This window comes from Rhinolophus sinicus, linkage group LG01 (assembly GCF_036562045.2).
Source record: "Rhinolophus sinicus isolate RSC01 linkage group LG01, ASM3656204v1, whole genome shotgun sequence".
NCBI lineage: Eukaryota > Metazoa > Chordata > Mammalia > Chiroptera > Rhinolophidae > Rhinolophus > Rhinolophus sinicus.
The window spans coordinates 176,691,497-176,717,741 of record NC_133751.1 but is presented as its reverse complement, the minus strand read 5'-3'; the positions used below and the strand labels follow the sequence as shown (position 1 = coordinate 176,717,741).

At 37.0% G+C, this 26,245-nt stretch overlaps 1 protein-coding gene across 5 annotated transcripts in view; it reads left to right on the top strand.

Moving 5' to 3' along the window:
- The window catches only part of SF3B1 (splicing factor 3b subunit 1), a 50,825-nt gene that overhangs the window by 1,284 nt on the left and 23,296 nt on the right, over positions 1-26,245 (top strand). For 4 of the 5 annotated variants that reach the window (XR_012498532.1, XR_012498533.1, XM_019741296.2 and 1 more), the window contains exon 2: positions 16,479-16,656. Coding sequence is in view for 3 of the 5 variants with exons in the window: in XM_019741296.2 (XP_019596855.1) it covers positions 16,629-16,656 (28 nt within the window). In the remaining 2 variants the exon portion in view is untranslated. Of the gene's footprint in view, positions 1-12,439; positions 12,607-16,478; positions 16,657-26,245 lie in introns of all 5 variants that reach the window. The other variant, XM_074339637.1, reaches the window with a different exon arrangement.

Below are 26,245 nucleotides of genomic sequence, written 5' to 3'. Positions count from 1 at the left end.
CACATAGGATTTGTTTGTCGATTCTGGTGGTTTTGTAGCTGCATCCAAAAAATTCTATATCAGATTACCTTCAAATTCTCAATCACTGTTCTTCTTGACTTAAATCTTGAATATTTTCAGTAATGTCTTCCTTTAAAAACAGATTTTCATCATATAATTCCCCTACTAAAAAACTACAGTGGTTGCCAGTGCCTACAAAATATAGGCATTACACTACCGTCTTCTCTAAGTTCTATTTCAAACCCTGGGTGATGTTAAGTATAAGGCCTGCTAAACATATTTTTCACTATAATAATGTACTTATGCACTTACTATAAGAGGTCTTCTTTTATTAATTTCGCCAAACATTTTCTCATTCAGTTCTTCCCAGACATGAAAATACCTACTGAATTGGGCCACCCAATTGAATAGTTTCCCAATTAAAAAAAAATTAAAGGCAAATAAAGGAATCTTTGTAATAGATGACAGTGTATGGCACACATTTGACTTCTCAGCAGAGTAATACACGTATGTCATAAGCTTAAAAGTAATAATATAATAAACTCTGGTCCAGTTTCAGTAGATGACAGTGCTTACATAAATTGGGGGTTAAAAGGTTTGTCTATACGATATGAAATGATTGGTAGTAAATGAAACTCAGCACAGACCTATGGGAAGCGATATCTTAGAGTCCAAACTAACTATGCTCTTAAAAATATATTTGACACAACACGACATATTAAATATTCTGGGAAAAATAACTGAAGCTGAATCTGGTCAAGCTTTTAGATATGCTACTTTACACGGGGAATAAAAGAACACTGTTAAATGGCACCAAGGAGATACAATCTGCCAAATAGAGAATGTAAGAAATTCTGTAAGACAAATGAGCCAATTTCTTCAGCAAATAAATGTCAAGTAAAGAAGGAAGAAGGGGAGTAGATTTTAAATCTACTACTGTAGATTTAAAATATTTAAGAGGCATTATTTAATAGATTTTGTTTTGAACAAACTAAACAGAAAAAGACATACCAAACCAGGAAATTCGACTGAAATGTACTCTACACAGTAGAGATTCATACTGAAGATTTTAGAGGTGAAATGTGTCTTTGATTTGCTTTAAAGTAATCTTGTGGGGGCGGAGGAATAAAGTGGATGGAACAAAATTAATTGATCATTAGTTGATAATTATTGAACTCGATGATGGGTACATGGAGAGTTTATAATAGTATTATATACAGTTTTTGTGGATGTTTAAAATCTTCTGTAATAAAAAAATAAATAGATGGCCTTTCATGTGATCTTCCCAAATGAAATCCTCCTGATTGACTTCCACTTAGAATCATGCATTGACCCCGAATATAAATCGAACAGAACCAGAAAGGCTTCAGGTAAATAGTGATGGCTATGACTTTGTGTTAATACTGTTTTTAATCAACCCTCCAGTCAAAACAAATATAGGATGAATTTTAACCACAGAACAAGACCTTTACTTAAATATCACATATTTTTTTTCTGAAATAAAACAAGTTTTTAAATTCACATAAACTCATTACTGTCACCTTTTTGATCAATAAAATAATCTTCCTAGCATGCTCAATGATTTCATACAGTCATTATCTTTGTGAAATGTTTGGTTGAAAGAACACCTTCCTTGACTGAATCAGGAAATGAGTTACAAAAGATTAATACTATTACAGATGTTAGTTTTTGTTGTTGTTGCTTTTTTTTAATTTTTAAAATTTATTGGGGTGACAATTGTTAGTAAAATTACATAGATTTCAGGTGTACAATTCTGTATTACATCATCTATAAATCCCATTGTGTGTTCACCACCCAGAGTCAGTTCTCCTTCCATCACCATATAGATGTTAGTTTCTGATAAAAATCAGACTATCAAAGAGGATTAACTAGACAGTTTGCCCTTACTGACTGACTTTGTAAGTCAGGGACCAATCAGGAAAATTATACCTGTTATTTTAAACAGAAAATTTAATATAAGGACATTGTTAAACAGGGATTGGAGAGCTATGGTGACAAAAAGGGGATAAAAAAGTAATAGTAACTGCAAGAAATAGGCACCATACTACCCCATGCTCCCAAGACCACTGGTGGGTTCAATGATTTGCTACGAGGACTCACAGGACTCAACATGTAGTTAGCTGTACTCACAGCTATGGTTTATTACACTGAGAGGATACAAAGCAAAATTAGTAACTGGAAAAAGAGCATATGAGATGTTTGGGGGAAACCAGGTGCAAATTTCAAGTATCCTTTACCAGTGAAGTCGTAGAATCACACAGGACATACTTAATTCTTCTCACAAATTCTGATGTGTAAAATGTTGCCAAGCAGAGAGGCTTATTAGAGACTACTCTGTGCCCAGTGTTTTTATTTGGGGCTGATCACATAGGCACCTCTAGTTGGCACGTACCCAAATTCCAGACTCCGCAAGGAAGGCTGATGTTGAGCATAAACCATATTGCTTGCACTTTTTAGACACAGTGAGACAGTCTTATCGGTTCTGGGGATAGTGGGAACCCACCTGAAATTCGAGTTTCCAAATGCCAACCTAGAGCCAACCTTATAAGCAGATCTTTGAAAGGATAGCAGATAGGACTGATTCTTTTCTGCACACACCCCTAGGGCCGGGGAAACAAGGAAGAAGTTGGGGTTATTTGAACTTACGTGTTTGGTGGAGAGATCCCAAAATGCTGGAACCCAGATCTCCGAGGGGTGGGGCGCACTCCTTGGCTGGTGCTAGTGCCTGAGAGGCATAGACGAGACACACCACCTACTCCCAAACCCCACCAAGCTAGGGCTCAATAGATCTGAGAAAGAAGCAGTGGTTGAAATTGGTGCATCTGAAGTGGTACAATGAGGCCTTTTTGATCCAATTTACTAAGCACATTTACTAAGACCTACTAAGAAACAGGTTTAGGAATGTTAAGTAACTAGCACAAACTAGAAAGCTGCACAGCCAGCAAGTAAACCCTTGTTTTCTGACTTCAAAATGCTCTTTTATACTAACTGACTTCTTGAAAGATGTAGTAACAATTTTGTTATACTAAAATATTAGTTTTTTAAAATAGCTCAATTAGAGTGAGTCAAAACTAGAAATTTGAGCAGGTGATTCAAACTAGAAATTTGAACAAGAGAAAAGGATAGTTGGCTATCCAGGGAGAGCCACCAAGGATGACGACAATAGTTTAGAGGCTCTTCTCAACTTTCCAGATCCAGAAATTTTAGTTTAGGGCAATCAGTTTATTTTTAAAAATGTATTCTTCCTGGTAATGTGACCAGCTTCTTATCCAATCCTAAAATTCCCCCTTTGGTACTCCCTGTCATACATTGTGGTATCCCGCCACACAGAACTGCTTCTAGCTCCCGTACAGACACCATGGTATTTAGTGCCTACACTGTCCTCTTCCTGAAGGGTCCTCCTTCCTATTTCCATCCCATCTGTACTGCTTTCCATTTGGCTAACTCCTTCTCATCGGATAAGGCTGACCCACTGTCACCTCACCCAGGAAATCTCACCCTAAGAATTAGCTGTAGCTATAGGTAGCATGATTTGATATTTCTGTACAATCCTCCTAAAATACCACAAACATCACTCTTTAATCACTTTGTATTATAATTATATGTATATGTCTTTCATTCAGCACTGGATTATAAAGCAGCAGAAATACTGGGGTTTCTGTGGTATTTCAGAGGGTGCCAAAAAATATATAGAGACATTTTAAGAAAGGAAAACTGTATTAAAATTGTAATACTCAATATATACCAATAACAAAAGATGAATACAAGTCACGTTTGACTTCTGCAATTACAAGAGGTGCTCAAAGTGGTTACCATCAGCATCCAAACACTTCTGATTATGGCGAATTGCTGCTTCAGCAACATTGACCAAAGTGTCCACTTGTATATATTTTTTTGGCACCCCTGGTGTGTATGCATAGATAGATAGATAGATATAGATAGATAGATATAGATATCTATATGTATATCTGTATTTTACACAAATGTATGCATATGTGTTATATATATATATATATATATATATATATATATATATATATATATTACATATGCTTGATAGATAAATATGTTTGTATGTATGTATTTCTGAGAAAGCCAGGCCCAAAGTACCCTAGACCAGGACCAGGAGATAAGACCTACTGTTCTGAGACAGCAGGAGTTAGAGGAGGATTAAGGAGTAACGAGCCATCTCCCAGTCTGAATAAAATTGTGGCCCTGGATAGTCTAACTTGACAGAAGTTGCACTCAGCGCTCCTTTCTCTAAGTGTCCACTTGTATACATTTTTTTGGCACCCTCGATATATGAAGATAATAGGCAAAATATTTTGTTAGGATTACCATTTTCAAAATCTGAGACATAGTTTCTATTCTGTCTTCTTTTTAGTGTGAAACATTATTTCTTCGGTCAGTTTGTATACAATGTGGGTTTCAGATCTTGTGTCCTCTTCTACAAGTACTGCATTTTGTTGAGATTGCTTGTTAAAAGTGCTTTTGTTACATTAGCAAATTCTATTGACATTTGAGATGTACTTGGTTTAGGCCAGGACGCCTGCCCTCACTTAAAGCTGTCAGTTACTCTCTTACTGTCAGCTCACTTTATTTAAATTAAGCCCATTTCCCATTCAGTCATATTTGTTCCCTTTTAGTTTTGGGATTATTTTTCTTAATAGAAAAGAAAGAAAAAATGAATTGGGGAGTGCACTTTGCCTTCTGTTATATTGAACCATTTACCTCAAGGAACAGAGCTAGTTTCATTATTCTTTCTCCAAACAAAAGCCTTTTTATTGTCGTTTATCATAAGCCTCAGCTCACTGAGAGTTTAGCCTTTCTTACACATTACACACTATTCTTACACATTTCTGCCACTTTTAGATTTTTTTCTCTTTTCTACTCAAAATTTTATTTTATCTTTTTCATAAGTTATTAAGTTTTCCACCTACTAAACATTTTATCCAAATGAGGGAAAACTGGAGTTGCAAAGCACAACAAAATAATTACATGAAAAGAATAGACAAAAATGTCCATTAAAACAAAGCTATTTTAGCTGGCAGCACTTAAAATTGGTAATTTGTATTTTTTTTAAAAATTGCATAGCTTTAAAAAAATGTTGCATAGCTGCAGAGGATTCATAGCTGATTAACTTTTTAGCAGTTTTATTTAAGAGGAAACAGTATATTTAATAAATCGCAATTCAATAGATAATCCTAGATTTAATTAATTAAAATGTAATTAGGTGACTTGGTTTACTCTTTGGGCTGCATTCTGATATTGTTAAACCTTTAATTTAAAGATACGAACATATTTTACCTTTCTTATGTAGAAGTACACTCGTATTTTCTACTCTTGGGAAAAAATAGAAGAATTTGAGATCATTGTCTACATTCAGAGAATTTTTACTGCCTGATTACATTTCTTGTTTTCACATTTAAGACTTTAACTTATAAGAAGTAAATTATGTGGTCTTCAATTTAAGAATAGATGAATCCAGAAACGTCATATTGGGGAAAATAAAGAGACCCCAAACTGAAAAACTAATCAAAACACAACCAGTTGTACAGCTTCAGAGAACTTAATAAATAGTAAATCAACTTTTAAATCAGTCACCTTTGGTGTCTGAATACAAAATGTTTATCAGTATTACTTATGTAGATGACGACTATTAAGGGATGTGTAGAATTTTCATAATCCCTGTTTGTGTCCTTTATATGTGTGTTTGATACAGCGTGCTGTGGTAATTGGCCTCTCATCAGCTGGATATTTTTTTCCTATATGATTGCCCATCTCTGTACCACTGAGTCTCAGAGAACTCAGATTTCTGGCTGAGTATGCCTTCATTTTTGTTTTTGTTTTTCCAGAGACCTTTATACTCTTTCGGTTTTCAAGGATCTTGAAAAGACAAGAAAACCTATAAAATAGAAATCTGTTGCTTTATGTGAAGGGTGCTCAGGGCAAGATTTATTTACTTCAAACCATTCATCAATGCAGCCTTTATGATACATAGATAGACAAGGCAGTCATACCGTAGTGTCTCCCTGCTACACTTCTTCAAGGCATTCTGCAAGTTCCCCAGCATCTTTACTCAGTACATCCTTAAATTACCAGTTTATTAAAAAAGAATATAACTCAGGAACAAGCGGATGGAAGAAATGCTTAGGGTAAAGTGTATGGAAGGGGCTCGGAGCATTCATGCTCTGAGTGTCCCAGTCTCCCCAATTTCCACGTCTTCACCAACCCAGAAGCTCCTGATTTATTTTTCTTATGTAGGCCCCTGTTCATCTTTTGTCCTTTTTATTAAAGTCTAATTTTTATCAGGAAGTTTCTTATTCATATTAGCATCTTATGATTGAACTCTTTCCTTCGTTTTTGGAATAATTTGTGATTTTATAGTACGTAATTTTTGTCAACACGTACCTTAAACAGTCTTCCCTTTAAGAATCTCTGGTATAAAAGTTAGAATATATGTACATATACATATATATATATACACACACACTAGATTTTATGTATTAGATTACACATATATATTCAGCATATATATATATGCATATATACACATATATATACTGAATGTGTTTGTATATGCATAACATTAATCAATGAATTCAGAAAATACTCTTAATCTTTGAGGAATGAGATGGGTGAGGGAAGACTTTTACTTTTCATTTTATATCTTTTTTGGAGGTAATTTTTAAATAATTTGTAATACATATATTTTTTGGGTATCAAATCTAAATTATTCATGACATTGGATTTAGCAGTGATTTCTTGCATATGACACCAAATGTACCATCAACAAAAGAAAAAATAGATAAATTAAATTCATCAAAATTAAAAACTTTTGTATATCAAAGGACACTGTCAACAGAGTAAAAAGTCAACCCATAGTGAATTAGGAAAACATTCGGTTTTCCACCTGTGTGTTTCTCCTCTGTGTCTCCTTTACTACTCACACAAAACACTTCAATTTTGGTCACCGAATATATGGAGACTTTTCCCACACCAAACAATTCTCTGTGACACCATCTTGGTGTCCTACAATTTAACTCAATTCTGATACTATCTACCTGGAGATAACATCGGATACCACAGGTAAGGGCTCAATCCCACAAGACTGCCCCCACCCTACTTCACATTGCCAATTGCAAGGAGGTCTTCAGGTTATCCACAACTTCTGTCCAATTTGACTGTAAATCAGAGGTTCCCATAATCCCTTGCTCAGGTTTGATTAATTTTCTAGAACATCTTACAGAACTCAGGGAAACATGTTTTCCACTTTATTAATAGATATGATAAAGGATGCAGATGAACAGCCAGATGAAGAGATACATAGGGTGAGGTCTAGGAGTGTTCTGAGTGCAGGAGCTTCTGTCCCCGTGGAGTTGGCCTGCATCACCCTCCAGGTATGGGTGTATGTGTGTGCCAGCCTGGAAGCTCTGAGAACCCCTACTATTGTGATCTTATGGAGGCTTCCTCACATAGGCACGATCAGTTACTAACTCCATTTCCAGACCCTCTCCTCTCGTTGGAGAAGAGGGGTGTTGGGGCTAACAACTCCAAGCTTCTAATTATGGCTTGGTCTTTCTGGTAAGCAGCCCGCATTGAGGAGCCATCCAAGTGCCCACCCAGAGTTACCTCAATAGAGCCTAGAGAAGATGCTCCTAGTGCTCTTGTCACTTAGGAATTCACAGGGTTTTAGGAGTCATGTGTCAGGGACAGGGTCAAAGACCAACTATCAGAATAAGTGATGCTCCTAGTGCTCGTATCACGTCGGGATTTACAAGGGTTTTAGGAGCCTCGTGCTAGAAACTGGAGGCAGAGACCAATATACATTTTTTTCTATTATCTCACACATAGAATGGCAAAAAATCAGATATCTGATAAGGTATTAAATATCCAGAATATATAAAAACTGCTATAACTTAACAAAAACCCAACTCAATTTAAAAATGGGCAAAAGGCTTGAATAGACATTTCTTCAAAGAAGATATACAAATGGCCAATGAGCACCTGAAAAGATGCTCAACATCCTTAGCCAATAGGGAGATGCAAATCAAAACTACAATGCAGTACCACTTCATACCTACTAGAATAGCTATTAAAACAAAGTAAGTGTTGCTGAGGATGTGGAGAATTGGATTCCTTGTATGTTGGTTGTGGGAATGTAAAATGGTATAGCTGCTGTGGGAAACAGTTTGGTGGCTCCTCAAAAAGTTAACCACAGAATTATATGACTCAGCAATTCAACTCCTACACACACACACACACACACACACACACACACGAATTGAAAACAAAGACTCAAACAGGTATTTGTACACCAGTCTTCATGGCAGCATTCACGATAGCAAACAGGTGGAAATAATCCAAGTGTCCATCAATAGAAGAATGGATAAACAATATACAGTGTCTACATACAATGAAATATTATTCAGCCTTAAAAAGGAATGAAGTTCTGATATAAGCTACAATGTGGATGAACCTTGAAAATATGCTAAGTGAAGCCAGACACAAAAAGACAAATATTGCATGATTTCACATATATGAAATATCTTGAAAAGGCAAATTCATAGAGACAGAAAGAAGGTTAGACATTACTAGGGACTTGACAGGAGGGGGAAATGGGAAGCTGTTGCTTAATGGTTAGAGTTTCTGCTTGGAGTGATAAAAAGTTTGGATATAGATATTTGTGAGAGTTGCACAACAGTTAGAAGGTACTTAATGCCACTGAACTGTATACTTAAAAATGGTTCAGATGGCATATTTTATGTTGTATAGGCATACCTCGGAGATATTGTGGGTTTAGTTCCAGACCACAATAATAAAATGAGTATTGCAATAAAGCAAGTTGTAATCTTTTTGCTGGTGGAGGGCATTACCTTCAGTTTGTAAAAAAAAAAAAAAAATGCATCACCTGTGAAGCACAATAAAACAAGATATGCCTGTATATATTTTACAAAAAGAAGAGAAGAAAAAGGATGGCAGCCAGTTATTGCCCATAGGCTAGAGTTAGCTGCCCCTTGCTGTAGAAAATTGTGGCCTGAGTGCCAACTTAACCCTGCTTTCTCCATCCACCTGAGGATTCCTTGGGACCATTTCTGTTGACAACCTAATAGCAAGAAAACCTTGCTTTTTATCCTTGCTCACTTTCTAAAAGACCCTCTAATAATCATCCTCTTTTATTTCCTCATTATTATACAGCTCGATGCTTCTCCCGATTTTCACTTGTAAGCCTTTCCTTATTCTGGAACCTCGAATCTGTGATTCACAAACTTCCCTACTCCTTAATATATCTTTTATTGTAAGAAATTTTTCTTTTTTTATATTTGTTAGCATATTATACTGATATTTTTCAAAATATTTGTGTGATCAGGTCATATTCTCTGATTTGTTTTTCAGGAGAGTATATGAGGTGTTGCATCCTATAGTGTTGAGAACAATTGCCTTCGCTGAATTCTTGGCTTCCGTGTGAAGCTCTCCTGTGCTTTCTCTCTCATACAGAGGCTACTCATTGTTTTTCACCCATAGGCACATTTCATCTACAAGTGGGGCTGGGTGGTGGTGGGTGACAGACCACACAGACTTTTGAACCCTTGCGTACATTTATTTCTTCTTCTGACCACGGAATACTGGAGATCTGTCTGCCTTCTCCAGAATTCAGATACAGATGAGAAAAGAGGCTTTGATAAGCAGTGTTTCTCAATTCATGGCAGGTTACCTGTAAAGAACTATCAGTTTTTAGGCTCCCTCAAACCTCCTAATTAGTGCCTTTAAGACCTAAAGAATGCAAAGATGGTGGTCCCCATCATGTCTACACTGAAGACTGCCCCTTATAAAGGCTATACAAATTCTGGAGAATGACAAATTCAATCAAGTAGTATCCCCAATTGCAGTTGCTGTGCCAGATCTACAGCAGATTAGCATGACCTAAAGTACACAGTAAGCAGGTATTGATCTGATGAAAGAGTTGTTTTCCATCTCTAACAATAAGGAGGATTTAAAACAGTGTGCACTCTCGGGCTGGACAACAGTGTACATTTTAAGTTTTACCCCTGGCTTTTGTTAACTCTTCCATAATATAGATTATCAATTCAACTCTATCAAAGTATAGTCTTAAGGGACCTGGACATCTGGACATACAGCAAAACATCATACTAGTCCACGTAATAACGGCATTGTATTAGTCACGTTAGTGACCAGGCGACCAGGAAAATGGTAAATACATGGGAGGCCTTGGAAAGACATATATGCTCCAGAGGGTAGGAAATAAACCCAGTGAAAATTAAGGGTCTGCTCAATTAATGATATTTTTAGGGCAGGATTTCTCAGTGGTTGCACTATTGACATTCTTGGCCAAAAAATTGTTGTGGGGAGCTTGCGTGTGTAACAGGATTTTGAGCAGTATTCCTGATTTTTAGATGCCAGTAATCTCTCTGAGTTACCTTAGGTGTCATAGTCCAGTTCAGGGAGAAAGACACACAGAAACACTCATAATACAATGTAGTTAGGGCAGGTAGACAAGTTTGCGGTATTTTAGCACCACACGAATATCAAAACACACTCTCTATAGCTCACTCCTAGGATGAGATTTCCTGGGTGGGGTGACACAGGGTCAGTCTTACAGGATGAGAAGGAGTTACTCAGGCTAAAGAGGGTTGAGATGGGTGTGGGAATCGGAAGGAGGACTCTTTAGGAAAAGAAGAGTCTGGACATTGCCAAATATAGATATCCCTGGGAGACAAAAATCACTTCCAGTTGAGAACCTCTGACCACTGTTTTAGGGTCAGAGTGGCCAAGGGCATGCCTGGACATTTCCTCCAAAGTAAAGGACAAACTATTGCATCTCTTTTACCTGTCACCACTAAGAAGGAAGTACTATACCTTGTAGGTGTCTTTGGGTTCTGGTGGCATCAAAAACTGGCTTTGTACTGTTGCTACTGTTGTTACTGTTATTGCCAACTTATCTAGGTTGACTCTGGTACCTACCTACAACAGAGCACCTGTCACTCACCCAAGGACCATAGTCTGCCCAACATCCCTTCCTTACCCTATTTCACGAATCCAACTATTTTTCTGGTCCTGACATCCCATCTTCCTCCACCTCCTACCAATTTCTTAGTTCAACTAGAGACAACAGCCTAAGCTGAATCATTAGTGACAGTATTTCTAGTTCTTGCGTTGTACACTGTCATTGAAAATGCAGTAGCAAAAATTATTTGCAGGTCTCTTTGTACTAGTTAACAGAGGCAAGAAAGTTCGAAAGATTCCTTCATTCAACATTCATTCATTCATTCATTCATTCATTCATTCAACAATGTAGTACTGCCAGATACCACAGGTACCTCACTTCATCTCATGACACTCTTCCCCCCTCACTCCACTCTAGACACCAACTATCTTGCTGTTCTTGGAACACCCCAAACTCATTCCTTCCTTGGTACATTTGCACTTGCTATGTCTGGAATACTCTTCCTCATGAGAATACAAATCTTCATTCCCTTTATTTAGGTATCTGCTCAAATGTTACCCCTCCAAGATCTTGCTTTTCTGTCCATCCTGCACTGCCATCCTACCCACTCTCCTTATTCTGCTTTATTTTTCCTCAGAACCTGAAATTATACAAACACACAGTGTTTTTTTTTAATCTTTCTCCCTCAAAGAATGTAAGCTCCATGAGGACAGTGTCTTGGTCAACATGTATTCCTAGCATCTAAAATTATGTCTGGTACATGATAAGTCCTCGTTAAATATTTATTGACTTATTGATAGTGCCTCAGTAAATATTTTTTGAATGAATGAATGGTAAAGTTTACTTTTGGCATTTGTATCAATCAGGGTTCAACTGGAAAAATAGACCAGTAAGTGATATGTATAAAGAGATTTATTACAAGGAATTGGTTTATGCGATTGTGGGCATTGGCTAAAGAAGTCCAAAATCTGTCAGGCAGTTCATCAGTAAGGGCAGGCTGCAACTCTCAGACACAGACTGAAGTTGCTGTCCATAGGTGGTATTTCTTCTCCATCATGGAAGCCCTCGTTTTACTCTTAAGGCCTTTCAAATGAATTAGACTTACCCAGATCATCTAGGACAATTTCCTTTGCTTAAAGTCAATTATGGATTTAAAGCACTTCTACAAAAGGCTTCATAGCAACACTTAGATTAGTATTTGTTTGCATAACTGGGGACTATAGCTTAGCCAAGTTGGGACATTAGAAGACCATCACAGAATTCCAAGCATTTAATGCTTCTGTTCTACAGACCCCTTAGCTGTCTAGGCCACCTACTCAGACTTGACGTATATGTACTCTGAATCTAGATATTTTACCATTATGAATCAGCTCTCAGCTGACTTAACTAGAAAAAGAAGCTAGTTAATTAATTCACTAAGACATTAATATGCTACTCTTCTGTTCTATTTAGGACTGGTATAGCTGAAAGGAAAAGAAATCGAGCCAAGCTAGTTCAAGAAAAGCAGTACTATTTAAAGAATGGGCCTTTAGAAGCTTGGAGCTGAAGGTGGTTCTGGATTCTAGGTAGCTGTGGAGACACCAGCAGGAGTTTGTGATTCTTCATTCTTGTGTCATAAGGTGATGTTTTTCTCTGATTCTTTCTGTTTCAATAACAACTGGCAATTTCATACTTCATGTTCAAATTTCCAAGAGAAGAGTTCTTGGCTTAGCCAATAGCTTCTGTTGTCTATAGGCAGGGTATCCTGTATTCCAGGCCAGGTTTTAGGTAGCTGGCCAGGTGCCTGTCTCGTCCAGGGGAACAACCCAGTGCTATCTCCCTGAGCAGAGAATCTGGCCAGGTAAGTTGAAGCTAGAAGGGAAAGTCAGGCATGAAAGGCACATTGACATTCAGAATATCATATCAAGGGTGTCTTTTATTTAATGCCTTAAATTTTCAGAAATAAAACTGTAGTTTTGGAATTTTAGGCATAACTGAAAGACAGATGGAAATAGATTTTTGGCCTGGGGTAGGTAGAGTCTGAGATATCCTTTTGATATGGGAGCCTTTGGGAAAACTCAACACTACAGATCAAGATTGTGGGACCATTTATCCTGTGACAGTCCTTTTACCTCAGAAAAGATGGGCTTGATAAACTGTCATTGGTTTTCCTATAGCATGAAACATCAAGGCCTTTATTGTTTCATCCCCCAAAGGAAATTTGTATAAGTTGCAGCCAGCATTTAACATGATGAAAAATTATTGTATCTTCTTTTATGTCTAGAAAAATTATGCTTGCTATTTTGCAATATTTTTCATGTGTACTTGTACATCTGGGCATATATGTATGCGTGTGTGTGTTTATTTTTTTCTTTTTTACCCGTTCTCCAACCCCTGCCCCTTTGGCAATCATCAGCTTGTTCTTTATATCTATGGGTCTGTTTCTGTTTTGTTTATTCGTTTTACTTTTTTGATTCCACATATAAGTGAAATCATACAGTATTTGTCTTTCTCTGACTTACTTCACTTAGCATAATACCCTCTAGGCCTATCCATGTTGTCACAAATGGCAAGATTTTATTTTTTTTTATTGTTAAGTAATATTCCATTGTGTGTGTGTGTGTGTGTGTGTCTGTGTGTGTGTTTGTATATCACATCTTCATTCATTTACTGATGGACACCTAGGTATCTTGCATATCTTGGCTATTGTAAATAATGCTGCAATGAACATGGGGGTGCATATATCTTTTTGAATTAGTGTTTTTTTCCACTTTTGGATAAATTCCTAGATTTGGTATTGCTGAGTTATATGGTAGCTCTATTTTTAATTTTTTCGAGGCATCTCCATACTGTTTTCCATAGTGGCTGTACCAATTTACAGTCACCCGACAGTGCACAGTGCACTAGAGTTCCCTTTTCTCAACAGCCTTGCCAACACTTATTATATTTGTTGATTTTTTTATGATAGGCATTCTGACAGGTGTGAAATGATATTTTGATTTGCATTTCCCTCATTATTAGTAACGTTGAGTATCTTTTTATATGTCTGTTGACATATGTTTTGTTTGGAGAAATGTTTATTTAGGTCCTCTGCCCATTTTTTTTTTCAAACTTTTATTTATCTTAAGTGTGTTTCGTCAGGACTCATCAGCTCCAAGTCAAGTAGTTGTTTCAATCTAGTTGTGGAGGGTGCAGCTCACAGTGGCCCATGTGGGGATCCAACCGGCAACCTTGGTAAGAGCACCATACTCTAACTAACTGAGCTAACCGGCCGCCCCCTCTGCCCATTTTTTAATTGCATTGTTTGTTTTTTGGTGTTAAATTGTATGAATTCCTATTATAGTTTGGAGATTAACCCCTTATTGGATGTATCATTTGTGAATATCTTCTCCCATTCAGTAGGTTGTCTTTTCATTTTGTTGTGCAAAATGCAATATTTTTCTTTTCTTTTTTTGACATTAGGAACAGCTAGCCTCCAAGTGCCCTTGATTAAAAAAAGGAATGGATTTTTCCTTTTAATTGGATGTCATCAATGTTGATTGTCTGTGTTATAAAAAGGGGGGGTGGTCACCCCTTCTGATGTTTGAAACAAAAAAACCTCACCAGAATAGGGTAGAAAGCCTATTTTAAGTAATATCTAATTATTATTTATTGATTTTGAAAATAAAAAATTAAAGTTACTTATTGAAAAACCTGTTTTTTCTTACTGTCTGGATATCCAAGTCACTGTTTTATTAAAGACAAGTTAGTCCTTAGAAGACGACTATTAGAAGGGAGTTTCCCTTGATCTTAGGCAAAGTCTCTCATATCTCACCATCCCATATATGCCCTTGACCTACAAAATTAACTTGATACCTAGGATCCTAAAGAAATGTGTACATAATACGAAGTGGCCAGCCAATGCAGCTTCTATCTTGGAAAGACAAAGGATATGTGATACCTACTTTGCAGATGATTTTCATTTCTGTAATACATTTCTTTTTTCTCTGTTTATAAAATAACACAAGCTTATAGCAGAGTATATGGAAAATACTAAAAATTATAAAGAAAAAAACCTCTCATAATTCCACCATTCATAAACATTCACTATTAATATTTTGGTAAATTTCCTTTGCATATATTTTTACGTGACTGTGATCGCCTGTTATACATAAATTTATCTTTTTTTTGCAAAAAACATGAGCCAAGAAATGCAACATGATTGTGATTCTTTTTGTCGATATGAATTCTTTTCATTTGTTGATTATTGATGGATAATAATAACACCCTTCTCTAATTCCTTATTTCTCATTTTCCTTTTATTATTTTAAAATATGCTATTTTGTATATATAAAATAATATATGTAATCTATGGGTAGGTTATAAACCAATTTGTAAAAGGAGTATCTATCTATGGATTCTCTTCTAATCCAAGAACTAGAATTTATCAATTTTAGTATATGTGCTGCCGAAGCGAGCACTAGAATTTATCAATAATTTGTGTAATAACCAACAGTTCTCTTATCTCCTTCCTCCCTCAACTATTGTTTAAACTTAAATTAAAACATTAAATCAAACAGTTGAAAATTTTAACCCATCAAGTTTTTTTCATTCATGCTAATAAAAATCCCACTTTTTAGTTACTAAAGTATCTAAGTATTGTGTTGTGACTCTATTACACAGCTAGGTAAACTGTTTTCTTTGTAATGGCTCTAACCTTGATCCCTGTTATGCTACTTCCTCTACCAGACTCCTTTCTGAAAGTTCTGTTCTTTTTCAACTCCGAAGTCCAAGGCCAGAGTGACAGTACAAGGTTATGCTAGTATAATTGATGCACAGGAAAAAAAAAAAAAAGACCTCCATATTCTGATTTTTTAAAAAAATTCCTGATTTAGGAATGACGATTAGGACTGTGAGGCATTTCATCACTGTTAATGCTGAAGATCAGTGGTTTTCTAAGAACCTATAAAATTAAAAGACTTTAAAAGGGTGGCAGAATTCCTGATGTTTACTTAGTAACTGTGTGACGTTGCACAATTCTTATATACCCCCACCATGGTTTTTCTCTCACTTTAAAATTGCTTTAGCAACAATTTGCCCATTTTACTGGGCTGTTTGTAAGGTTCAATAGTGTTTGGAAACAAATGTAGTAAACGAAACTCCTACGCAAATGGTAATTATTTAAAGGAAAAATGACCTTGAATTACAACGCGAAGGATCACTTTTTCCATAACTAAGCACTGCAACAGCTGAGACATTCTAAAGAAAGCTATTTTATTTGGTCCCCAGACGCCTTCCGTTGAATTTGGAGAAAGGGGATTGAAAGTCTGCGGTTTCTTCCAGCCGTTCCAGAAAGCGTATTTTTCAGTGACCGTTCTTAACTGCCCTCGCGTAATTTACTTTCCTCCAGGGCAGAGTTACTCACTTAAAGGCACGATGGCTCGTCCGGTCCTTTTCTGGATCACCACGGAAATTGCCTCGAGGCACTCTCCAGGCTCCTCCCCCACCCACAATGCACCTCTATTCCACCTAGGTGGCTGCTCTGTCACGTGTCAGTCGACGGTGCGCGCTCCCGCTTGGCGCCTGCGCAGAGAACAGCCCACTGCTATTTTTCTCCGTGGCAGCGGCGACGAGCGGAAGTTCTTGGGAGCGCCGCTTCCGTCTGTGTGTTCGAGTGGACAAAATGGCGAAGATTGCCAAGACTCACGAAGGTAAGCGGTTTCCCACTAGTTACGAGTCTTCTCCGCTGCTCAGACTGCTAAAATGATCCCCTCTTAGCTTTCTGTCTCTTCCTTTGGTTTCTTTCGTGGGGGCTGAGCCGCGCTTCAGGTCCCGTGTGGTCCCCTCGGCGCCAGCGGCGCAGGCCACTGCCCCACGTAATGGCGTCTTACTCTTGCATCTCCGACAGGCGCTTTGTTCCGTGTTTGGGTGTTGGTACTTCAGGGTTGCTTTTCTTCTCTAACTGGAGGGCCTTGTCTAAACGGCTCGCTAAGGAGGATTTTAGAGCAAGGGACAGGGAAATCGGGCGAGGGAGCTAGTCTCCCTCGGAACTATCGTCGGCATAGTTTGTGCATAGGAGAGTCAGAAAAACACTGAAATACGGCAGCCGCTCTCGGGCTGCCCTAAATCGAATTTAGTTAAACCGAGGTCCGTTATTCTTAACCTTGGCTAATTTGTGTGTGTGCTGGCGTCTGAGATACCTTTTTTTATTTGTACGAAAAGATTTGTGAATAAAATCTGGTAGTTTTTTCCTCCCTTGATTACTTTTAGTATAATCTTTTTCGTTGGAGACTGAGTATTGGTGGATGAGGGAAAGGCTCATTACTTTTTTTAATGGACAAAGCTTTCAAGGTAGTTGATCGTTTTATGGAGTACGAAGTATATAAAATTAGGAAAATGTTGGGAATAGGCTAGAGTTCACTAGGGAGTATCCAGAAATGACAGGGAATAGGGTCATTTTTCAGAAAAGATGAGGTATGAGAAATTGAAGTAGCGTTCCTTGTTTTCTGAGTTGGAATCTGAAATTTTCATCAGACACGAAGCTTCCAAGAGAGTCACTTTTGTTTCACACATAGTTCCTGGGTGCCTGGCTCCATATTGGTCTGTGAGAGGTATCATAAAGACTAAGGCCATGAAAAGTTTTACAGTCTAATGGGAAGACAGATGCATATACATTTTCATTCTTTTGTGAGGCAAATGAATGCAGCATGTTCTGGGAACCTGGGTAACAGTGATTCTTTTATGCTTAGAGCTATTTCATAGAGGAGATGACTTGTCTCTGGTCTAAAAGGATGATCCGTTTTAAATTAGAGGAGGACATTTGAGCCTGAGACAACATCTTGTAACAGCGGTGAGTTGTGAAAGGTGTGATGGAGTAGTTGGCTGTGGCAGGAAAAAGGTACCAGGAGGGAAAAAGTAGATGAAACTGGAAAGGCTGATTAGGACTGGAATGTGAATGCTATTGAATAGTTGTGACACACATAGGAACTGAAGTCCAGCTTTCTGCAGTTAATGAAACCTGTTAATGAGTTAGCAGTGACTTTAATATTCTTAATGTTGTTAGGTATTTAAGATTTAAGCACTGTTTTAATTTTAACGTAGAAGTGTTTTTAGGCACTTATTTTTCTCTCTTTAGTCTATCTCAACATACCTTTTGCAAAATAATTAGAAAATGTGAAGATGTTGACATTTTTGTTCATTCAGGAATAGATTATTCATTTGGGGCATTTTTGTGGCTTTGATTACTTATTGATATTTTCATCATAAGGTACTTTTGGACAGGAAAAATAAAGTTCTGATTAGTTTCAGTGCATTTTTAGAAAACCACCGGTTAAAAGCTTTGGGCTATAGAAGACTCAAATTTACTGGCCCAAATTGCCATTTTGGGTGGGGGGATTATGCTTTGTCAATATGAATTAACAGATGCCATAAAAAATATTGGAACATTGAGTTTAACATATGAGCACTTTTCTGTGTACAAGACATTGTCCATCACTATGGAGTATAAGACAGAGGGTGATACATGTTTAGTAGAAATATTTACATTGTTTCTTCCTTTATTTCCTTACATCATTTTCCTGGAGAACTCTAGTCCTTCATGGTCCATCTCTATTTTCACTTTTGAAGCCATCTCTGATAACCTGGAGCAGAATTAGTTTTGGGTTTTTTGCTTGCTTGTTTTTATGTAACTATAGCACTCTATAAATTTGTTATATTATTTAAAATATTCTGTTGTGTTAAGGTTTTCTCTTCCACTTGTGGTGCATAGTGGGTGCTGAATATTGCACCAACATTTTTTAAGAGGTTATACTGGAAGTATTAAAAAGAGTTATACAGAAAGGGGGGACTTAAACTGACCTTTGAACAGTTGGGTAGGTTTGGCTACATCTATTTGGCTGAGATAAGTGGGAAGTGGGATCTGATATGGGAGGAAGAAATGTTGGGTTAGCTCAAATTAGGGAAAGCTTTGAACGCTGAGCTAGTTTTGATTTTGGCTTTTCAGTGACTATGGAATAAAGTGCTTTCTTTCTCCCAGGTAACAGGTTACTTTCGTGTTTTAGGAAGGTAATGACGTTGGTTGCAGTGTGAGGGATGACTTGGAGTAAGCAACCATTCTTACTTAGGCGCTTGAGGTAGAAAGGTGGACTTGAATTTGAACCTCACTGGAGCAGCTTTTTAAAATGTGTAATACTTGTTTAATTTTTGATTTAGAGTTGTCCATCATCATATTGTGTAAGTAAAGAACATTATACAATCTTTTCATCCTAAATAATGTTGCTGATAAAGACATTTCTTTGTTGTACCTTGTAATTTATTGTTGAAGTAATGGCTGCATCAGTTTGTTTGTACTTGAATCTTGTGAGGTAAATAATATTGTATTCAAACTGAAGTAGTTTATTGTTATACCTTTCTGTATGGTTCTTCTCACAGGTTCTTATCCCATCATTGAGCCAAACTGCTAACTAATTTTTTTCTCTATCATAATCCTTTCAAATATTTCTATTAGGATTAGCCCTTAACATCCTCTTTAACCAACTGATGGTCGTTTACCCTAGTCAGTGTGGCTTATGCTTTCCAGTACTGAAATATAAAAAGAGTTAGACTTACTCAGATCAAATGCAGTCTTTGGGATCTTGCTGCATGTCACCCAGTGTCATGTGTATATAATTATTAGTGTGCATAATCTTGCCATCTAGCAGTTCTTCAGATATTGCTGACTTTAGCAAATAAGGGAACTCACACTCTTTTCTGTTTTAGAAAGGGGAAAGTGGATTATCCCAAAATTCCATATATTTGCCCATCCCTTGAATGGATTTTTTTTTTTTTTTTTTTGGGGGGGCATCACAAAGCTGAAAAGGTGTTCTTCCCTAATTCTTTGCTTGCAGAATGGCTGGAATAGTCATTTTATTTTTCTGCATCTGATGAAAATTTAAATTTCCTATATTCAAATAATTATTGCTTTGAAGACTTTTGTAGTCCGGTATGGATGTTGTTAGTAAAAATAAAAATAAAAAGTTGCTTGAAGATTTTGAAAATGATTTTTTTCTGTAGAATTATTTAGGAATTCATTTAATTAGTATCAATTAGGAATTCATCGTTTAGGAATTGATATCTGTAGTATTCAGTAAAATAATTTACCACTATAGTTGGATATTGTATTGCGACTTTATTTAAAGAAAAGCCTGAGAGTTGGGATATTTTTCTGGATGTCTTTTAGAAGCCTCATATTTGAGAAATCCTTGCTCACCACTTGCTTCTGACTGTTGGAGAACAGATGACACTTACGGACCAGACTAAAAGGTGTCAGTGAGTGAATAACATCCGAAGGCTGTGCCTCTGTAACATGTAACAAACAGTAATTAGAACACTGCAAATTAAAAATGAAGAATAGAAACACATTGAGGAGGGAAGTGTTACAATCTGGGCACAGCAATATCTGAGGCATAAAAAAAGAAAAGGCATAGGAGGGAAACTGGTAGAGGGACAGACTTTGGTGGGAGCAGTTAAACAGTTGTGTATGGTGTGATGAGAGGTGGTTTATTTCAGAATTATCTTAATAGAAATCCTAGTTTAAAATACACTCAGTAGGTAGGATGTTGCCCATCTTTTAAAAGGCCCTCAGTTCTGCAGTACTACTGTGTTTCCTCAAAAATAAGACCTAGCCAGACAATCAGCTCTAATGAGTCTTGGAGCAAAAATTAATACAAGACCTGCTCTTATTTTACAATAATATAAGATAGGGTAATATAGTATAATAATACTGGGTCTTATATTAATTTTTGCTCCAAAAGATGCATTCGAGCTGATTGTCCGGCTAGGTCTTATTTTTGGGGAAACACGGTATCTTTTGATGTCAGACTCAGTTTTTAGATAAAACTTTTGATGTATTTGTCAGAAAACTAATTTTAACATGATTTTCTGATTATAAAAGTAGTAAATTCTCAGTAAATGAAAAATGGAAATCTATTTTTGAATGAATTGAGATTTTAAATGGGCTCAATCACAAATTTATTAATTAATTCACCCTGTTAATTAACATCTATTTGTTCTCTGATAGTTGAAAGTATTCCTAGGATCAGAATTCCCCACCAAAGGGGCATTTCAGTTGAATAATGACATTTCTTTTCTGTAGATCACTGGAGCAAATTTAGTTTTAAAATGTATGCTTACCATATTTTGCCGTGTATAATGCACGCTTTTTTGCCCATATTTGTGAGGGTAAATAAGGATGCGCATTTTACATAGGTAGTACTAATTCCGTATCTATATAAATGTTTTTAATCCTTTTAACGATTATGAGTTAAAAGTGTAACTCTAAAAGTCAATAGCGATACCCATATGCAAAATAATATCCAGAAATACGATAATTGGTTTCGTTGAACTTATGGCTAACTTGCAATGATAAAGAATTCTTGGCCTTCTATGATGCACAAATACTGTTTCCCCGAAAATAAGACCTAGCTGGACATTCAGCTCTAATGCGTCTTTTGGAGCAAAAATTAATATAAGACCGGGTCTTATATAAGATCTTATCTTACAGTAAAATAAGATCTGGTACTATATTTTATTTTATATTATTTTATATTAAAATATATTATTTTATATTATACTCAATCTTATAGTAAAATAAGACTGGTCTTATATTAATTTTTTGCTCCAAAATACGCATTAGAGCCGATTGTCTGGCTAGATCTTATTTTCAGGGAAACATGGTATTGTAAATTATGTTACCAATATGTAAAATTTCTTGTACCTTGTATTTGTTCTTGTGTTATGTAATTATTTGTTACATGACATTTCTTGTAACATAATATGTTAAAAAATAAATGCTAGGAGCCAGCCCGGTGGCTCAGGTGGTTGGAGCTCTGTGCTCCTAATTCCAAAGGCTGCGGTTCGATTCCCACATGGGCCAGTGGGTTCTCAACCACAAGGTTGCAGGTTTAACTCCTCGAATCCCACAAGGGATGGTGGGCTCCGCCCCCAGCAACTAAGGTTGAAGACGGCACTTTGAGCTGAGCTGCCTCCCAGATGGCTCAGTTGGTTGGATGGCTCAGTTGGTTGGAGCGCGTTCTCTCAACCACAAGGTCACCAACTCCCTCAAGAGATGGTGGGCTGCGCCCCCTGCAACGAGCAATGGCAACTGGACCTGGAGCTGAGCTGTGCTCTCCACAACTAAGACTGAAAGGACAATGACTTGACTTGGAAAAAAGTTCTGGAAGTACACACTGTTCCCCAATAATGTCCTATTTCCTTCCTCAAAATTTAAAAAATAAATGCTAAAATTCGTTTCTAATACAAAAATCAAATACCTAAGCATAAACAAATAAAAATTTGAATTAAAAGGTTAAAAGATTTTTGCCCTGAAAGTTGGGGCCAAAAATGTGGGTGTGCATTATACTCGACAAATACGGTATATCTTAACACTTAGAACATTTTGCATTAGTATCAGTTGGGAAGATCAGTAAAGCCAGAAAAGGAAAAAAATGACTAGAGAGTCAGAAGAATTGGAGGTATTTTTTTTTTTTTTTTAATTTTATTGGGGAATATTGGGGAACAGTGTTTCTCCAGGGCCCATCAGCTCCAAGTTGTCGTGAAGGGCGCAGCTCAGCTCTGAGTCCAGTTGCCGTTTTCAATCTTTAGTTGCAGGGGGCGCAGCCCACCATCCCATGCGGGAATTGAACCGGCAACCTTGTTGAGGGCTCGAGCTCTAACCAACTCAGCCATCCAGCTGCCCATCTGGAAGCTCAGCGGCAAATCATTGTCTTCAATCTAGTTGTGGAGGGCGCAGCTCACTGGCCCATGTGGGAATCGAACGCAGCAACCCTGTTGTTGAGACTGCGCTCTGACCAACTGAGCCATCCAGCTGCCCCAGAGTTGGAGCTTTTGAGGTTAAAGATACTACATAAAAGAGCTAAGAAAAAAAAAAAGTTTATGTGTAGCAGTGGACTCCACTTCAGAGAAGAGAAAGCTTTTATTTTCTGTTGGGGTCAGAGGCCTTGGTTTCAAGGGAATAGAAAGAAGAACCAAGTATGAGAAAAAAGGGTGAAACTTAAGGAAACTGTTTAAAAATTTTTTGAACTTTTTATTGAGAACTGCAAACATACAAAAATAGAAGAGTGAAATGAACCATATAGTTTCAGCAGTTATAAACTTAGGACCACTTTTATTTAATTTGTACATGGGTCCCTTCCACTTTTTCCATTATTTTGAAGCAGATCCCAGACGTATCATTTTATCTATACATTTTCCACTGTGTACTTCTACAATGTAAGGACTAAAAATGTCCCATTATTACACCTAAAATTAATAAAATATCCATTCTGTGTTCAGTTTTGCTAATTGCCTCAAACATTTTTTTTCCAGTTTGAGTCAAGTTCCAAATACAAGTCCATACATTGTGATTAGTCTTTAATCTTCATGTTCCTCTTCCATCTCTTTTCCCCCCTTTGCAACTCATTTGTTGCAGCACCTTTGTCCTATAGTTTCTCACAATCTGGAGGAAAAGGGGAAGGGCAATAAAAACACTCAAAACTACTCCCTCTTAAACTTTCCCACTACTGCTGCAATCAAGATGTCGAGGCCCACAGCAAGGGAAGCTCCAAGAAAACCATTGGCTTTAGGAATGAAGCACAGTTCTGAATTCATACTGCAGGTTTAGGTTGGACAAGCCATGGCAAGGAAACGTAATGAGACTTGCAAATTCAGGTGCCCCTCCCATGATAATTTTAATGGCAATGAATATACTTTCACAGTTTTCTGACCAGCTTAACTGCTAGTTTTGTACGAATCCCTGTGATACATGTACCTTAAATAGGAATGCCAATTTAAGAAATCACATTCTTGAAAACTAATCCTTGAGGTTCCCCTTTGGTGAGGCTCTTTGGTAAATATAAGTCAAATACTTAGTTAATACTTTGATTTCTTGTCTAAGACTTTTTAAAAACACTTCCAGGTTGTGCCAACTCGAAATTTGAAAGACTACCCATAACTTCATTTTAGGATTCCAAATGTTAAGTGATCAGCATCAGTAACCAAGAGTTTTAAACCATATACCTCCCACCCCCATTTTACTGAAGATAAGGGTCGGGTGGGGAAGAGAAGTGAGGCTTTCATCCAGAAAAGCAGATAATTGACAAATCTACATTGTTTCTACCTCCTGACACCCTTTTTTTTAACACCATAGACCTTTGGAAATTTACTAATCTCGCCTCAGTTTTTCTTCATTTTACTTGTTCCCTTAATCCCTCCATTTCATCTCTCAGAATTCTTCTTCCTCTATTGTTCAGAATGATTCAGTTCTCCTCTGCACATCAAAAGGACTTTCTAAGTTTCTTATAACATTAAATGTATACTTACTATAAGATCCATCCAGCAGTCCTACTCCTAGGGTGATGCTAAAATTTATGATCACAGAAAAACCTATACCCAAATGTTTATAGCCGCCTTATTTGTAATCTACAAACTTCAAACAACCTGACCGAAGCTCAGAGAATGGATAAACACACTACAATACGGTGAAATACTACTTGGTAATAAAAAGGCACACACAACAGTATGAAGACTGGAATACTTAATGGAGTCAGGTGATTAGAATGCCAGCTCTTAGCAATCCTGTGTGTGGCTACTAGGAGGTCCTAGTCTTGTCCAGTCTCTAGCAGACAGTATCCATTTCTCTTTATCTTCACATCTGAATGTCTCAAACTATAGGGAGTCTAAATTTGAAATGGATTAGGTGGGAACAGAGGATTTTTGTTTTTTTAAATTGGAGAAGGGGAACAGGACTTTATTGGGGAACAGTTTATACTTCCAGGATTTTTTTCAAATCAGGTTGTTGTCCTTTCAGTCACAGTTGTGGAGGGCACAGCTCAGCTCCAGGTCCAGTTGCCATTGCTAGTTGCAGGGGGCGCAGCCCACCATCCCTTGGAGTCGAGGAATCGAACTGGCAACCTTGTGGTTGAGAGCCCACTGGCCTATGTGGGAATCGAACTGGCAGCCTTTGGAGTTAGGAGCACAGAGCTCCAACTGCCTGAGCCCCCGGGCCAGCCCCAGAGGATTTTTTTTTAAGTTGATCATAATTGAAGTAGGGAGAGATTAGCATAAACATTTCCTCCTTCCTTTGCCTCAAGTCTTATTTAATATTTTGGGCCTTTAGTTATTTTTGGTATGTTCCCTCATTTCTTCTTCATACTTGCCAACAAATCTTATGCATTGATCATTTGTTGTCAGTTATTAATCTATTTGCTCGTGTTTAAGAAAGTACAGGAATACCTGCATACCAGGAGCTGTAATTTAGTGCTAGCTTTGAAAATGAGGAGTTAGAGACAACTTCTTTGCCTTTCCCAGAGATGTAAAATGTTTATAAAATTTGAAGTTGTGCAGTTTTACAAACCAGTGCTGGCATAGATGGGGGAGAAAAAAATTTGGGAAAATGCTTTAAATGACTGCTACAGATTGAAAGTACTTTTTTATTATGAAATAGTGTAACATAAAAAAGTGTAGGAAAAAATATGAACACAATTTAACCCTTTGCCCAACTTTACAGTTCTTAATGTTTGCCATATTTGCTCCACAAATTGTATTTTGGAAATGAAGCATTGCAGGCACAAAAACTGCCTTATAGATGAATGTAACGATACATATGTTTGCTCATAAGTATTTGAGTATATTATATTTGGTATTTTGGCACATAGTTTATTAAGAAATAATTGTTGAGTTTTCGTTTTTGATTCTGTCACTTGCATAACTGCTGGGTTTTGTGGAATCTTGTCTGAATTTTGTGGATAACATGATGTTTGTGTAAATGTGCTACAGTTTACAGTATATAAACAAAACCCACTTTTTATCCATAATTTCAAGCAGATACAGAAACAGTATACTTGGTTTGCATATAAACATTGAACCATGCAACCTGTATAAATTTAGTAATGAACTCCCCTTAGAATTAATGAACTACATACCCCCAGAAGACCTTGGGGTAGGTAATTTTGTTGCTAAATTTTGATTTAATAGGAATCCAGTCATGATATACATAGACTTTATAAAACACTAATTCAATATTTTGTGTCTTTGTAATCAGAAAACTGTTATTGATCATAAGAAGAGAGAATAAAATCAGGTAAAATTTAGTAGACGAAAGTAGTTTTTAAATAAATGCATTATTCAAATGACTAGCTACTGAAAACTTAAAATGGAAAATTCTTTAGAAGGAAAATAAGCTGTGATGTATTGAGTGGGAGGGAGCAAGCTGCGCAGTGATGATGTATAGTATGATGCAATTTTTGTGAATCAGTACGCCTTTTC